The 17,505-nt window shown below is 43.1% G+C and overlaps 1 protein-coding gene across 4 annotated transcripts in view; it reads left to right on the top strand.

Moving 5' to 3' along the window:
- The window catches only part of Man1a1 (mannosidase alpha class 1A member 1), a 178,943-nt gene that overhangs the window by 147,017 nt on the left and 14,421 nt on the right, over positions 1 to 17,505 (top strand). For all 4 annotated transcript variants that reach the window (XM_051164419.1, XM_051164420.1, XM_051164421.1 and 1 more), the window contains 3 exons: positions 4,822 to 4,945; positions 7,810 to 7,903; positions 16,014 to 16,129. In XM_051164419.1, the coding sequence (XP_051020376.1) occupies positions 4,822 to 4,945; positions 7,810 to 7,903; positions 16,014 to 16,129 (334 nt within the window). The remainder of the gene's footprint in view (positions 1 to 4,821; positions 4,946 to 7,809; positions 7,904 to 16,013; positions 16,130 to 17,505) is intronic.

The following is a 17,505-nucleotide window of genomic DNA, read 5'->3' as shown; positions in this document are numbered from 1 at the left end:
AATGGTCCTCCCTGGTAGACTTTCTATGATGGACTTTGGGGCATCCTTAACCTGTGGGACACAGCTTTTCTGCGATCTCTGCGTTCTGCAGACCTTGGCAGGAAGGAGACGTCAGTACATGCAGCTGAAACTGCCACATTTCTAAATCGATTAGCTTTGAGGATACAGCTAAATGAAACAATCATTGGTGAAATTTCTAATTATTCTTTCCTAATTTGTGCTAAAAATCCAAAAGAAGTAATACCGTGTTAATTTCCTCTTTTGTATTCAGTGTCCCCATGGGCCATGCCGTTTGTATTCATGAGTAAGACTTCAGAGTAAGATATGGGATGTGGGGATGTTTTCTTCCCAAGACTGATGACTCCATCACCCTGAGGAGTAAGTTGTATTATAGACTGTTAACTTAAAGAAAGCTTATTCACTGATCAGCTAATCAGAAATCATTCAGGCAAGAATCCTCACAAACTTAATGCTTTTAATTCTTTATTTTTAATGAAAATTGCTCTGTTTGCCATTTTGCATAGACTAGGACGCCACAAGGAAGGGTGAATTGAAGGTCATAGCTAATGGAGGTTGTATAACTGCTTGATGCTTTGTTTGTATATTAATATGGTGGTTGTTAAGAATCATTTCAGCTCTGTAAATTCTTCATTGGTTGTATTTGATCTCGGTACATGCCCAACTATATGGTACTCATGCAGTTTTAGCTCAGTAGTAACTATAAAGTGTACTTCCCTGGGATTACCTCCACTTAAGATTATTTTTAAAAAGATGGACCATCAATCCAGAAAGGTCCTCCAACTACTTACATCATGACAGACTCTAGGAAGACTTAACATATTGCCACAGGGTTCAGCCCTGAGTAGAATGAGACCATTAGTGATGTGGCTCTTTCCTCTCCCCCTATTACCCATGATTCCCAAGTGACAGAAAAGCCACGTGAATCCCACTGTATATTAGAGCTATGAAGTTGGGACATAATCACCCTTTCGTGCTTTGAGTACAGTAGAATCAGGATGTATTGTCACTGCTAATAAAAATAAAATATGAAGTCTAGACAGAAAATAGTATGTCATGTTTTCAAAGGACCCAATCTTTTTTTTAAAGAGAGTTTCCTATTTTCACTTGATGAAGTCAACCATTTTTTGCTGCAATAAGTCTTCTTTTCCAATACTTATGATGTTAGTAGAATATTGGGAAGTTGAGCTAAGTAAAGCTGAAGTCTGCATATTAAATAATATTCTTGCTTAAAGTAGAAGAATTAGACACCAGAAGAAACAGAAATATGTGAAACTGAGGGACACAGCAGTTTGACCTTCTTTGAACCAAACCTTTGGCAGCTGCCCAGAGCATGTCAATTACCTTTCTGTGTACACATTTCTATATGCCAGCTCCTCATTTTGACTTAAAATGTGGACATTATAACAACATTGGGAATATTTAAATGGCCCTTCCTTTCAGCCTTGTCTTACAAAGCTAATAGTTTTTTTTTAACAAAAGCTATTATTTTGTCTTTAACATATTTTTTAAGCATATCATTCATGTTTGTAAAAAACAAGCCAGATAAAGAAGAGCACAACTGAGCTTTAAAATACCCTGGCAATGTAACAACTTTAATTAAAGGCATTTTTAAATCCCCCACTCCTATAGATGAAGAACTAGAATGATTGTCTTCAGTAGAAGACAAGAGAGCAGACCTTTCCCTGGACTCATTTTCCTTGTCACAGCCGCCCTATTTTAGTGAGACATGCCTATGGTCCATGTAGGAATTTAGCTTTATGAATGCATAGATTCATCACTACACTTGGAATTTGGAGCAAGAGGGACCTTGTAATTAGACATGGTGGTACACACCTATAGCCCAGACCTTTGGAGATCATGGGTCACAAGTTCAAGGCCAGCCTAATCTTCAAAATGAGTCACATGTCAGTTTAGGCTAGGCCCTGTCTTTTTAAAGGATGCTAATTAAAACAACCTTAGGAAGTTGTCTGACCATCCCTCTCTGGGTGACTAAACTTTGGGTTTGATTTATATGGTGTGCCAGAGTGCAAGCAAGTGTATTCCCAGGTCACACAGGTCTCCATCATATGGTGTGTGCTCCTTCTCTATCCCAGACCAATCTGCTGGTCTTTACAGTTTGTCTATGACATCTAGATTGTGCTCTCTCTGACTTCTTCAACTACTTCCCAGTTGCCTATTTAAGAACCAGCACAGCTATCCGTCCTGCAAATACATTTTACTGAAATGCATTAACACTATGGGGCTGAGAGATACCCGGAGCTATTCTTTCATATACTCGCATGTCCTAAACCCAGCTGCCTTTCTCTTAGCATGATGTGTGCAGCTCATGTTCTTGCTCCTTGTGTTGCTCAGCAGAGATAGAAACGAATGTGATTTTCCTCCTCATGGTGGATGCCAGAAAAAGCATTTAACATGGGAAGAAATAATCAGTTTGTCACCGGTTTTTCTCTTGACTCATCACATAAATTAAGAGGAACAAATGTATGGATACTAAATAAATTTGAGTTTTATTTAGTGCACTTACACTGTTTAGCTGGCACTTCTGAGTATGCCTCCGCATGTTCTAATCCCCTAAATTGAATAAAGCCAGTTCCTTAGATTCCGGGAGGTGGGCTGGACTTGCTCACTACACCCTGTTTACTTCCTGCTCCAGGATGAAGCTGTCATGTGTCTTATCCTGATATGGTCTTATGTTACAAATTAGTTTTTAGTGTTTCTCCTCAACCAAGGACGTTGTAGTTTTTGCTTAATAAACTTGACATTGTTTAGTGAAGAAGTGTGTCGAGTAAAGGTGGTGATTTGTCATGACAGCAAATGGCCAATTGCTACCTGAACTGGCACTGAGTGGACAAGAGGCGAAGGCAGCCTCCCATTCCATTTGGGCAACTCAACATTCATCTTAGTAAAGTAACTGTAAAGTAAGATAACTCATATTCCCAAGAACTGGAAATTTAGGACATTGTCTAAAGCAAATGTAGGGTTTTTAGTTCCCCGTGTCTCTTTTATTAGGCATGTCAACCATGCTTGTGCGGTCTAAAACAAACCCTTTATGTGGCTCTAAATGGAGAGAGAATAAGAGCGACACTGGCCCAGGGTTTCCTGTGCCCAGTGTCCTTGCCGTTCAGTTTCCATATTCTTCAGCAGTCTAGCACTAGGAGCAGTGACAGGGTTCTACCCATGTAAAGAGCAGTAGCTTGGACGTTTAGGGGGCACCACTTAAAAGAATCTGTGTTCAAAAAACAAAAAGTAGCCTTCCAGCAGACGTTCTGGTCCCATGCTCAGGTGCGACAGCCATTGTACCTGCCACCTCTCTTCCCCACATCCCCTATGTCAGACCCTGCCCTCGGTTCTCTCTGCAGTGGCCATGTGCCCACCTTCAATTTCTCACAGCTCTTTCCTCCTCAACTCTTAATTCTTTAAGACTCAACTCTGGGCTCAGAGGAGGGGCTCCCATGACGCCTGTGATGTTACATCCTTGTGCAAGATGCTCCAGGAACTCTTCTCAGATTTACCTCAGCATTTAAAAACTGTACTGGCGTTTCTCTGCTCAAATATTTGCCTCCTAGTGCCCTGTGACATCTTTGAGGAACGTGATTTATTGCCTCATCTCACTTGTAACCCAGCGCCATTCATGGTCGCTATTGCGTATCAAAGATTGTACAATACATGCGAGTCTGAACCAAAACCAAGATGTGCATTTGCAGGTGTACGAATTGGAATTGTCTGTCTGGAGTGTATTTAACTTTATTTGACTATATGTCTTGAAGATTTAAGTGTTTCTTGAGAAACAAACTATACCCAAGAATCTGATGGTAATGTCAAGAGTCACTTCATGTTTGGGGCTGGGATGATGTCTCTATGGATAAGAATACATGCTGCACAAGTATGAAGACCCGAGTTCAAATCCCACCACCCCCCACACACACATAAAAAGCTGGTTGTGACTCCATAGTTCTGTGACCCAGTGCTCTGAGGAAGCGGAGGCAGGAGGAATCCCTCGGCTTTCTGACCTCCCGCCTACCTCCAGGTACAGCAGAAAGTCCTGTCCCCAAGGTAGTAAGGCACAAAGATTGATAGCGGAAGGTACCTGGTGTCCCTGTGGGCTCTGCATTTGCACTTAGGGATACACACACCAGCAGCACACACATAAATCATACATGACACACATTAAAAGGGAAAAAAGATCCCTGCTTAAAAGGTATTTTTGAGATAAACCATCCAACCCATATATTTGCAGCTCATGCCTTTGAGGTTTATATAACATAATTTTATATTCTTAAGCATAGATTAAGTAAGACAGGCAGTGAGTCAGTGCCTTAGAAAATAGCTAAAATGTGGTGTGAAGATACACATAAGGAAGTCTAGTAATTGGAGGGAGGATTTGGAAAAGGACAGGAGTACTTCAGTAAAGAATCTTTGAAATTTATCTCCTATCCAAATAGATTTTTAAGTATAATTTGAGTATCTAAAATTTCATGCAATCTCAATTAAAATGCTGAAGAGCTGCATATGGCACCAGGGCATGGGGGCTACACAGAACCTGGAGCTTCCAAACTATGTCACGTGGAACACACAGCGACTTTCTCATATAGGTCAACACCGAGTTTCGGGTGGAAGATAGGGGCCGAAGCTTAAACCAGTAGCCAGGAAAAAAAGCATCATGTGATAAGATATCAACTGGAGTAATAGCTACCACTGCAGAAGTGTAAGCTTTCCAACTTCTGCCATTTAGAATCTTCGGAAATGGTGCTCCCCGACAGACACCTGACGCATAACTCCTCGGCTTCTTGTCTTCCTTAGTGGGATCGGGCGGAACTGGCCCTGGGCCTCCGGAGGCAGCAGTATTCTGGCCGAATTTGGAACTCTGCATCTGGAGTTTGTGCACTTGAGTCACTTGTCAGGAAACCCCATCTTTGCTGAAAAGGTGAGTCATGCAAACTCATGCAGAGCATGGGGTTTGTGCAGCCATGCGAAACTGTGGAGCATGCCTTGTGTCACTGGGTCAGACTGTCAACCTAAACCTAGTCTTTCCATGATTCTGTGTGACTCATGGTGAGAGAGCCTGCTTCTCCCCCTGTGGCTTGCTGTGCACGAAAAAAGTTACTTACCTGTCGGAAAGTTTTTCCATCTAAAAATGTGAAGTACTCCATACACTGTACCAAGCACATATGTGAAAGGTTAAAGTATATTCAAATATGAAGTAGCCATGGAATAGCTTTGTCTTCAGGAAGCAAACCCATCCATTACTACATGGCCTCTCCACTTGGCTTTTAGCCTTTTTAAAATTTTGTTTACTTTACATCCTGATTGTAGCCCCCTCCCTCATCCTCCATCCTCCATCCCATCTCCCCTTTCCTCCTCCCCTAGTCCTCAAGAAAGGGCAGCCGTCCTCCCCTATCATCTGACCTCAGCCTCTCAAGTCTCATCCGGACTGCCTGCGTCCTCTTCTTCCTATGTGGCCTGGCAAGGCTGCCCCGTAAGGGACAAATGATCACTGAGAGGGCACCAGAGTCCATGTCAGACAGGGCCACTGCTCCCCATACTATGGGACCTACCAGGAGACTGTGCTGCCAATCAACTACATCGGAGGAGAGTGTCTAGGTCCTCACCATGCATGGTCCTTGGTTGGTGCATCAGTCTCTGTAGAACCCACCCACCCCCCCCCCCAACTTGTTGGATCCATTGGTCTCCTTGTGGAGCCTCTTGTTTCCCCTAGGTTCTTCTTTCCCCTCAGCTCTTCCATAAGACTCCCTGAGCTCCACCCCAAAGTAGCCAGGATATGGAAACAACCCACATGCCCCTAAGCCGAAGAAAAGATAAAGAAACTGTGGTACATTTACACATTGGAATACTATTCAGCTATTAAAAACAAAAACAAAAAAATCTTGAAATTTACAGGCCAATGGATGGAACTAGAAACGATCATCTTGAGTGAGGTAACCCAGACTCAGAAAGACACGCATGGTATATACTCACTTATAAGTAGATATTAGCCACATAATACAGGATAACCGCAGTTCAATAAACAGACCTAAAGAAGCTAAATAACAAGGAGGACCCTAGGGAGGATGCTTCATTCTCATTCAGAAGAGCAAACAGAATAGACACCAGGAGCAGTTGAAGAGAGAGAATAGGATGGAGCCTACCATAGAGGTCCTATGACACACTCCAGCCAGCTGAGGCTCACAACTTTTATCTTTTACCTCTTTGAGGTAAAATTCCTTGAAAGTTGTCTTCCACTTTGTTGAAATTCTCCTCAGACGCGTCAGCCTTCTCAAACCATCTGACTACTATAGTACAGCATTGCCAACTCACATCCCCACCCGCACCCCGCCCTGTTCACTTCTCCCTTAGCGAACTCACATCCCCACCCGCACCCCGTCCTGTTCACTTCTCCCTTAGCGAACTCACGTCCCCACCCGCACCCCGTCCTGTTCACTTCTCCCTTAGTGAACTCACATCCCCACCCGCACCCCGCCCTGTTCACTTCTCCCTTAGCGAACTCACGTCCCCACCCGCACCCCGTCCTGTTCACTTCTCCCTTAGTGAACTCACGTCCCCACCCGTTCACTACTCCCTTAGCGAACTCACATCCCCACCCGCACCCCGTCCTGTTCACTTCTCCCTTAATGAACTCACATCCCCACCCGCACCCCGTCCTGTTCACTTCTTCCTTAGCGAACTCACATCCCCACCCGCACCCCGTCCTGTTCACTTCTCCCTTAGTGAACTCACACCTCCACAGGAAAAAATAATCCCTAAGGGAATGGCTTATAACGGAACCTCATTTCTCACATTGTGGCCACTGGGAGGTCTACAGTTAGAGTTTAAACTAGGAAGATGTAATTCCTAATGCTATGAAATATAGTGATGCCTGGTATGTGGTGGGTCCACGTCAAGGTGTGCCCCTGAGGAATTATACCACACGCGACAGATCTAGGATAAGGGGGCTTATTGGGGGAAGGGAGAGGAGTGAGGGCTTAGAGAAGAGATAAAGGCACTGAGCAAGTCATGAGGGCAGAGGGGGTGGGAGCAGAGGGGGTAGGGGCAGAGGGGGTGGGGGCAGAGAGGGTGGGGGCAGAGGGGGTGGGGGCAGAGTGGTAGAGAAATGAGGTGCCTAAGGCAGACACACACACACACACAAACACACACACACACACACACACACACAGAGACAGACACGGGCAGAGACAGAGAACGCTGGGGTGGTGGTGGGTGTCCTTTGCCTGACAGCAGCAGGTGATGATGTGAGAGATGTTGCTAGGTGACATGCTCCCGTGACCTCTTGTTTGTTTCTCTGCACAAGAGGGTGAGGCGGAAGACTCATACTCCTGAATATTCCTCAAAGCCCCATCTCCCAATACCCTTGCCCTGAGGGGTGGAGCTCAGTGTGAGAATTTGCATAAGTCCTTTTCCTCCCCCCCCCCCCCCGTCCCATTTGTCTTCTCTTGACCTATTTGTGTTTATTTATTTTCCATATCGTCCTATTCACATGCACAATTCTAAAGGGACAGTTATTGTTTTATACTCTGATATAGCCTTATATATAGAAGGGGGGGTTCTCGATTTGGGGTCTCAAGTTCTACAGATGTATGACTATATGTGCTGGTTTCTATTATTTTTGTTATAACAAAATTCTGAGACATTTTATTAACTTTTCTTTTTCTACCCATACCAAATAATAATATTATTATTATTATTATTATTATTATTATTATTATTATTATTATTAGAATGGCATGTAAACTTTTTCTTAGATTTTCACATTAACATTCCTCTTCTTTGTAGGTAATGAATATTCGAAAAGTACTGAACAAACTGGAAAAACCAGAAGGTCTCTATCCGAACTATCTGAATCCCAGTAGTGGACAGTGGGGTCAACGTAAGTTCAAAGCTGAGCCTTCATTCTCTTCCTGGTGCCCAGCACCACCAGGCGAGCAGCGGAGAGCAAGTGCAGTTCTTGCTAAGCAATGCTGAGAAGGGAAAGTGGGTCTTAACCATCTTTAGACAGGGCGCCGCTGGAAAACCAGACATTCCTGATGACATTATTATAAACATTATTTGAAGCCATTAATCAGAAAAGAATGGTCTGGCCAGTGCAGGGAGGACTCTGGGTGTGTGATTCGAAGGAAGGCAGATTCGCCTGATGCTTCTGCCCAGGGTAGTAGCTAGACCACTGCGTTTCTAACATTTTCTGCTTTGAGTTCGGAAATGAGTAACACAGAGATATCTCCCCCCACCCCTTTCTCTCTCTCTCTTCGTAATTTTAAGCTACCAGGTAAAGACTTCTTATGAAATAGTTACCTCTCGTATAAAAATGAATGTAAAGCAAGGTCTTCTGAAGCCAGAAGCCCTCACTTCAGGTCATTTTCAACAGTAGTATAAAGACTTGGAATTTGTCAAAAGAAATGGCCTGGCGCCAATTTGGAAAGACTGTGATAGGTTAAGGAGCAGTGCAGGTGAGATATCTAGGTGTGCTGAGGGTGTTAAATTTGTATTCTAACCTTTTCTCTTTTCTTTACATTAAATAACATTCTTAGATAATTATACCATACTATTTTTTTATGTGCTTTTTTTAAAGAATAAGTCAGTGGGGGTGGGGGGAAAGCCTGCTAACCCCCATGTCTCCTGTTGGTGATAGCTAGGAAGAGCCTGGATCTGCAGGTCTGAGATCTAGAAAGAAGGCTCCCACTCAGTGTGGTCTACAGACCGCTGGAAGCCCTGGACATGGTTCCACAAAGTCAAAAGTTCATGAACACTGAGACATGTTGCCTTTCTCCTGTGCACACTTGCACTTATGCTGAGTGAGCAGTGGTGGGCAAAACTGATAGACTGAGGAATCAAGGCAGACAGCAAACAGCTAATCTAATGCTCAGTCATTTCTACTACAGTTTCAAATACACCAGTTCACTTAGGCATGCTTTGATGATACAGGGGAATCATCATCTTTGATTCTGGTGAACACCAGCACATGCATGTATGGCACTGTGATCATAGGAATGGCTTGTTGACACAACATACTTAGCAAAAAGCCTTGCATTTGGGCTCCCAGTTCACTAGTATAGTCTCTCATGGTAACAAGAGCCTGAGGCAACGTTCCAAGTAGGGAGATGTTCCCCTGGCTTTGTTCTTTTTGCTCAGTAGGGAACCCTAGTGCTCAGGATGGTGATATGCACACTTAGAATGGGTCTTCTCACCTCAGTTAACCCCATCTCGAAACTCCATCTCAGCCATGCTGGGCGGTTCATCTCCTAAGTGATTCTAGATTGCCGGGTTCACCGTCAACACTGCTGTCATAATAATGACTCGTGTGAGGATATGAACATACACAGAAGTGTTTCTGACACTGGATGAAAGAGAACAGTTATGTGGGAGAAATCTTGTGTTTCATGAGTCTGTTATCACTGGTATGATTGCTTGCTATGGGGTGATTGTGATTATTCTTTCATGAGTCATTGTCTCTACAACTAAAGGCAGCTGGTTATTCGGACCTGGGGAGTTGGTTCTCAAATATGAAAAAATGGTGTTTTTACCAATGGTGGTAAGATTCCAGTTTCTAAATACAAATTAGAATTTTAGAAGACTTGTATATAATACCATGAGCTTAACGCCATTGGTTTCTTTATAATATTGGTAGTGACTTTAACAAAGGTGCTCTTTTGTTTTTATTGTGCAGTGAAGCGTGTCAACACGGCCTTTCTGCATAAGTCAGAAAAAAAAAACCAATATTTTCCAAACAAGTAGTGGACGCTATTATGAATACAATAAAAGTACAAGATACCCAATAGATTTTAGTGTAACAGAGTAGAAAAGTTTGTTGAGGGCCGGGAGAAATGGCTCCATTGTTAAGAGAACTTGCTGCTCTTACAGAGGACCTAGGCTCAGTTCCTAATACCCACCTGATGGCTCATACTGCCTACAAGTCCAGTTCCAAGGGCTCTAACAATCTCTTCTAGCCAACGAGGACACTGGGCCTGCACATGATATGCATTACATACATATGAGTGCTCACACGTACACGTAAAAGAAATAATTCTTCCAAGTTCATTGGTATAATTTGTAACCCTGCATTGTAGCTAGTCTTTAAAAAAAAATAGTTCAACCTTTTATACATAACTTGTTTTGCTGTTATATCAAAAGATGTAAGATAACGCCATGCATATGGGAGGAAGTACTCCTGTGCATGTGTGCAGGTGTGTGCATGTGTGTGCGTGTGTGTGCGTGTGTGTGTGTAAGGCCAGAGATTAGCCTCAAGAGTAGTCCCTCAGTACCATCCACCTTGTTTTTTGAGATAAGGTTTCTCACTGGCCTGGGACTCCATGGCGCAGGCTAGCTGGCGAGGAATGTGTTGGTCTTTGCCTTCCCAGTTGCTGTGACAAGCATGTGACACCATGCCCAACATTTTTATGTGTGTTCAGAGACATCAGATGCAGGTGGCCATATGTCCATGAGCACATGACCATTTGAGCCTCATCTCCAGCCCCTGGGTAGATGATTAGAATACTGCATGAGACAGACTTTTCTTAGTATACTTTAGCCAAAGCAATGTACACTCATGGATCAAAGTTGGAGCAGACATGAAAATCTAGCCAAAAAAGCAAACATTAAGGAGATTGGGGGTGGGGGATGGTTGTTAGGTAAAATAGTGTCGGTCTTAATTTTGCTTAATCTATAAAGTGGCATATTTATGACAAATGTCATTTCTTGTTACAACTATTACTTTTAATGAATCAACAAAATTGTTATTAAATATTGTTTCAGTTGCTTAATATTGATAGGTAATATTCAGATGAGCACCTTCTTCAAGGTATTTGTTGATCTTTAAGAGTGGGAGGGGTAGCCAGGTGGAGTGACGCACACCGTTAATCCCAGCACCTGGGGAGGCAGAGGCAGGCTATTCTCTGTGAGTTCAAGGCCAGCCTGGTCTATAAAGTGAGTTCGAGGCCTGTGACATAGAGAAATCTTGCCTAGAAAAGCAACAACAAGAGTGTCAGGGGCATTGAGACTAGCATGAAACATCTGAGGCCCACTAAATTATTGGCATACAAGACAATCACATTAATTTTTTTCCAAAAGAGTGACCAGCCTTAGAGTTCTTCTCTTGGATATTTCAAAAGGTGAAGAGAATCTCCTCAACTTCTGTCTGCCTTTCTTTCATCACTATGAAGAAGGGCCCTAAGAGGCAGTTACATCAGGGCGTTTTGGTTTCACCTGCTCAGTCACCATATGCTATGCATTTGGCTCCATTTACTGGTACAATGAGCCTTTTGCTTATCAGCCAATTTTCTGATGGAAGAACAAACAGGAGAGATGACTCTTATCTTTGTTCCTTCCCATGCTCCATCCTGTGTCCAGCCATATGGAAGAACTACTTCTATTTTTATTTCCTCACCATGGCCTACTTGGCTGTACCTAGGGTTGGGTTTTTTGTTTTGTTTTGGTTTGGTTTGGTTTGGTTTGGTTTGGTTTTTGTTTTTTCTTATATTATTTCCTCAGCTCTTTTATCTAGCTCCTCCACTAAGTTCCAAATCACATGACTTTCCTTCCAGAAGCTTCCTTCTGCAAAGGCCTGTGTGTAATTTGTTACCATCCACTACACCTCAACTTCTTCCTCTCCAGATGACCAGTTTGGGTTATTTCTACCCACAGTCCCCTTCCTGATGCTCATGCACATCTGTCTTCCTAGGGACTTGAAGCTGTAACAGTTGGTAAGCATGCCATGGGCATGTCTGCTCACTCAGAACACACTACTTTGTACTTACTTGGTGATTATTTAAATTAATGGATTTTGTCCTCTTGTGTGTTGTATCTGACCTTTCATTTCTCTAGCAACAGTCCTATCTACGCTTCTGTAAAACTTGTCCCTGCTTCCTAGCTATGGCTAAACAACATTCCAGCCCAGCCATGGGAGAGAAACAGGCTTTGTGATCACTGCTGCTAGATGTGTGTGTGTGTGTGTGTGTGTGTGTGTGTGTGTGTGTGTGTGTGTTCGTGTGTGTGTTCGTGTGTGTGTTTATGAGTAGCACTAAAACAATGCTTTGGACAGGTAAATTCAGGTTCATATGAAGCCTAGTTAAAGAAATAAGCAAAAACAATTATATTGATCCTCCCGCATCTTGATTCTTTTACTGTTCTGTTGACATTTTTGCTTTGGTTTTTGTTTTTAGATATTATGAATCTTTGTATGGGACCTATTCCTAGCAAGAAGAAAAATCAGAATTTACCCCTTTAGAGACGAACATTAAGATTTGAGTGACTGTTCATTTAAAACTGTTAGGCATGAAAATACCATAGTTTTGGTTTTCTAGAGTTAGTGGCCTTGTCTTTCTGAAAAACCTTCTCTCCTTCACCCACAAAGAATTTACACACAGAACTCTGTTACCACCCAAACTGTCACCCAGACCCAGGAAAGCCCAATGAATGAAATACTAAGCTACCAAAACCATCATGTGGCTCTCTGTGTTCCTTTATTTTGGTTTGTGACAGCTAGAAAAAATTTAAATTAACACCAAAGTTAACTGAAGTAAGTATATTATCATATAACCCCCTTTTCTTTAAAATGACCCGTGGGTACCCCAACTTGTTCTTCCATCTTTATGGAATAGTAGCCCATGGGACAGTACCAAGCTTCCCCTGGCTGCTGGTTTCCCACTCTCGTTGCTCTGACCCTGAAGGGCATGTCTTGATTGTGGCCATTGGGACAGTACCAAGCTGCCCTTGGCCACTGGGTTCCCACTCTCTCTCGTTGCTCTGACCCTGAAGGGCATGTCTGGACCGTGGCCGTCATTTCCCCTAACATCATCTGGCCCTTGTTATTTTGACAATAACCGGATAGGGATTTGCTTTGCCGTGCATCACTCGCATTTGTCTCCTACAGCCATGCTTACAACAGCAGGCCTTATTATTGATGACATCCTACTTAGTCTATTTACTTTGTAAATGTCAGAGGTTTCTGCGGTAATTTATTTAGGAAACTGTAAAGGTCATAGGCTGCTATTTTAAGAAATCAGACTTACAACTTTAAAAACATATTTTCCCCAAAATTTAATTCATATGATTCTGGAGTAGTATTTTTTTTTTCAGTGCATATTTAAATATTTAAAACCAGGCCCTTGCGAGGTGGAATAGGTGAAATTCCTATTAACATGGACGTTCAAGACATTGTGACATTGGTATCACTTAGTTTTGAGGGAAAGAGGCTTTCCAGGGCTCGATGTGGACATGAGGGCCTATCTCTGCCTTCATGCATCGTGATTATCTCTGCCTTCATGTGTTGTGATTTGGTGAAGAGGAGAGGTACTTGGACCACATTCTGGAAGTAAAGATGTGGCCAAGGTGTACTGCCTAAAAGTGACATGGAACCTTGCAAGGTTTTCCGGAAAGGTCTGCACGTAATGTTGGATATGAAGTGTGTCCATTTTTCTCAGTGAAGGCAATGCCTATAGTAGCCCTGAGGGAGATGGATGCTGATCATTTTGAGGATCCAAAGGGTCTACATGACAAGGAAGTGGAGTCTAAGTGACCAATGACATGGAGAATACTGAAACTGTGACAGGCCCTTCTGGTACCCAAAGAGCCGGGCTTGAAGAGCTTTAAGCTAGTGGTGAGGGGACTCCTGTGAAGGGCTGGGTGGCAGCAGTGTGGAGAGGGGTTAACACCAGAACCTCTTACAGCAAAAGGACATGCTGACTTCCCTGTCCAGCGCAGCGGGCAAGACCACAAGGCGCTGTCAAGCACTGTGACAGATGAGGAACACACCTTGCCATGCAATTTTACTAAAATTAAGTAGAAATAGCACGTCCGATGAGAGTGAAAGCAGGAAATGGGGATTATTGGCCACAAGCAAAAGCTGGTCCTGTTTCCTTCCTGCTGCTGTGATGAAACACCCTAACCCAAGCAACTCACACGAAAAAAAAAAGGCTTTGACTGCCTCACACTTCCGGGTCGCAGTCCGTCATTGAGGGCGTCACGGCAGGAACGTGAAAAAGAAACCATGGAGGAACTATGCTTGCTGGCTCGCTCCTAGCCTTGAACTTGACTAACTGTCTTAAACACCGTAGCGCTGCCTGCCTAGGGTGGTAGAGCCTACAGCGGGCTGGGTGCTCCAGCATCAACAGATATGCTCCCAGGTCAGTCTGATCCAGCCTCTCCGTCTCTCGTTCGGGAGTCATTTCTAGGTGACTGTAGGCTGCGTCAAGCTGTCAGTTAAAGCTAAGTAAGACGGAAGTCGTGGTGGTTTGAGCCGGGATCACTGTAGTAGAACCGAGATGATGGGGGTGGGGCATCCTCAAAAGATACATGGGAGGTAAAGAGTGTAGAGTTCCAGAGCCCACTGCCTAAAATCAGAAAAAAATAAATGTTCCCATTGCATGGCTCTTGGTCTCTATTTTTCAGTGTTTTCGTTGCTAGGAAATTGAACCCAGAACCTTAGGGTAAGCTAGGCAAGTGGCCAGTACTGAGATACAACCCCAGTTCCACTGGTACCCGCTCCCCTGAATTCCAGTGTCTACAGATAGGAGAATGGAAACCTGACCAAGGATGTGGCATTGAAGACCCGCCTCCCCCTCCCCCCCAAAAAAGGAATTTGGTTTCTAGTGTATTCAATTTTCAACACCCATGTAGATTCAAAGTGGAGTTGTTGGCTAGGCAGCTAGAGATCTGCTGATGCATTACTGAGTAACCAAGTCAAGGAAGATACATTTCATTTTAGATTTAGCTCTGTGTGAGGGAGCTTTGAAAGGCCATTTTGTTAACGTTCAAGTTCTCTCCATTCTAGGCATGATGTTTCAAATCGATTGTGTTTGTGGTTTTGGAAGCAAACGTGCTTTAAAAATGAAGATTCATTCAATTTATACTTGGTGCTTTATGATGAAAAGCAAACATCCAAATGTGGAGCCCTATGTGGCCTGTGGGCTCAAATAGCTCTCAGCTGTGCCGTGCTCTCTTTTAGCCTCAGGGACCACTCATCTTGCTGTCAAGATGAGGAAACCTGGCTGCAGGTGGTCACGGCTAGGTGATCTTTGGTGTAGGCTAACCATAGTCAAGAGTCGGTGGAAGTGTGGGATCAGTGTGTTACAAGTCAAACAGTTTTGCTTTCTTGGTTTTGTTCGTTTGTTTGTTTTGGAGGGTGTGTGTGTGAGACAGGTTTCTCTGTGTAACAGAGCCCTGGCTGTCCAAGAACTCACTCCAGGCTGACCTCAAACTTACAAAGATACACCTGCCTTTGCCTCCTGAGTACTGGGATTAAAGCTATGTGCCACCACTACCCAGCTGCTGTTTATTTTTTTTATTGGGTGTATTTATTATTGTTTTATGTGCATTGGTGTTTTGCCTGCATGTGTGTCTGTGTGAGGGCATCCACTCAGAGCTGGATTACGGACAATTCTGAGCTGCCATGTGGGTGCTGGGAATTGAACTTGGGTCCTCTGGAAGAACAACCACTGCTCTTAACCACTGAGCCAGCACTCCAGCCCTGCTTTCTCCCTTTTTAAGACACCTGCCCATCAGCTTTCTCCCCTCAGCCTTAGAACAGTAGAAAAATTATATAGTCTTAAAAAACGACATGGACCTAAGGAGCCTCTTGTTTTTTTTAACACCTCTTTGTTTTATTTAATGCCTAAAGCTTTGACAAAGTTATCTGTTACACAGCTCTAAACTAAATTTAAAATCTTTAAATGTAGACTATGGAGCATCTTAATTTGCCTCTTCTTTTTAAACTAGAAAACCAGGTTTTTAGAATTAAAAGCAACCCCACTTAATTTCTCATCATGTTTGCAAGAGTAGCCTGGTGACCATTGAGGATACGTCATGTGAGTTCCCAGCCCATCTGCTCATTTCGGGAGATCTTTCTGAAATAGGGGATTTGTTGGGATTCACATGTCCCATTGAGCTACAGCTGATGGGTTTTGAATCCTAGCCGCTAATATGATTTTGCTGCATTATCTGAATTAAAAGCTGAGTCACCAGGAAACTCATTTCCCTTTCTTTTTCAGATCATGTGTCAGTTGGAGGACTTGGAGACAGCTTTTATGAATATTTGCTCAAGGCATGGCTAATGTCTGACAAGACAGATCTAGAAGCCAAGAAGATGTATTTTGATGCTGTTCAGGTAACCCGATATTTAAATCATCCTTGCTACTCAGCTCTACCTTACAACTTGCATATTAATCAGACTAATGAAAAAATAGAGCACTACATGAGTGGCTTACAAAGTATTTTCAGCTAGGGATAGCTCAGTGTCTGTGGTGCAATTTTAGCAAATAGTAACCACACTTAATATTTTAGTTCTAACTGAGCGATGAAAAGTTATTACTGTGGTTCAGTCCTCACCTAAGAGTCCTGTATCTTGCCAGACATAGTGCCAACACCCTGTACTTCCAGCATTTGCGGGGGAGGGTGGGTGTGGCTAGGGGGTAGGAGGACTGCTTTGTGTTTAAAGTTGGACTGGGCTACATAGTAAGATCCAGGCCAAGGAAGACAGGTGGTCATAGACCAGATAGCATTCTGGTCAACAACTGCCTACTAACATCATAGTGGCATCTCTGTTATGTCCACACAATGACATTGCCTAATGTGGGCACAGTGCTTGGAATATACCCCTCTCCCTAGGCAGCGTGACAATTTTCTATTCTTATAGCTACATTTTTACATTATGGGGGAAGGAATCTTAGATTTATGGTCTGAAAATTGACTTAGTTAAAAAAAATTACTGAAGATCACTGACAGTCCAATGTTCCTGCTATTTGAACTCATCTCTAGAGAGCTAATAAAATTATAGCTAAGTCCCACAGAAAATTAACCTTTTTCTTGAATGCTCAGGGTATTTTTTTTTTTAATAATCAATGCTATTGATGTATAGAGAAAAAAAATTTTTTTCCTTGGGGAATGGAAAGTTGAAATAGGATTTCATCTGTCCCAGGATGACCTGGAACCTTACGTAGCCAGGATGACACTAAACTGGGTCCTCTTGTTTCTGCCTGTTAAGTACTGGGATTTCAGACACAGTTTACTACACCTGGCCTTAGAAACTTGCAGTAGTGCTTATTTTAAGTCTGTATCCTAAATGTGTCATCCTCTCTAATAAGTCTTTGTGATTTCTTTGTTGAAAAATAGTGTAGCTTGCTTCAACCTTGCTAGCTGGATTGAGTATTTTGTGGTTTTCCTTCCTAGATCAGTCAAGGGCTTCACTGAGAAAAATACACATCAGAAATTCCTTAGAAGGAGGTCTGTAAGGGACAGCCTTTATTACGCATGTGATGAACATCAAATGCAAGCTAGGCTGTGGTCCCTGTGGTCCCGTCCTCATTTGGTAGCGCAAGAGAATATTCCTGTGAGGGTTAGTTTTCCTCCTCCCAATGAGGTTTTGGGTATTAATCTTGAGAATTCTTTTCAATATAATTTAGTTTGCACATATCCTCTAATTAGCATCCTGGCAGACATTTGAACTGTTTTCATCTTAAAGTGGCCCTCTAAGGCCTTGATATT

This window comes from Acomys russatus, chromosome 21 (genome assembly GCF_903995435.1).
Source record: "Acomys russatus chromosome 21, mAcoRus1.1, whole genome shotgun sequence".
NCBI lineage: Eukaryota > Metazoa > Chordata > Mammalia > Rodentia > Muridae > Acomys > Acomys russatus.
This window is presented reverse-complemented; position numbering and strand designations above follow the sequence as displayed.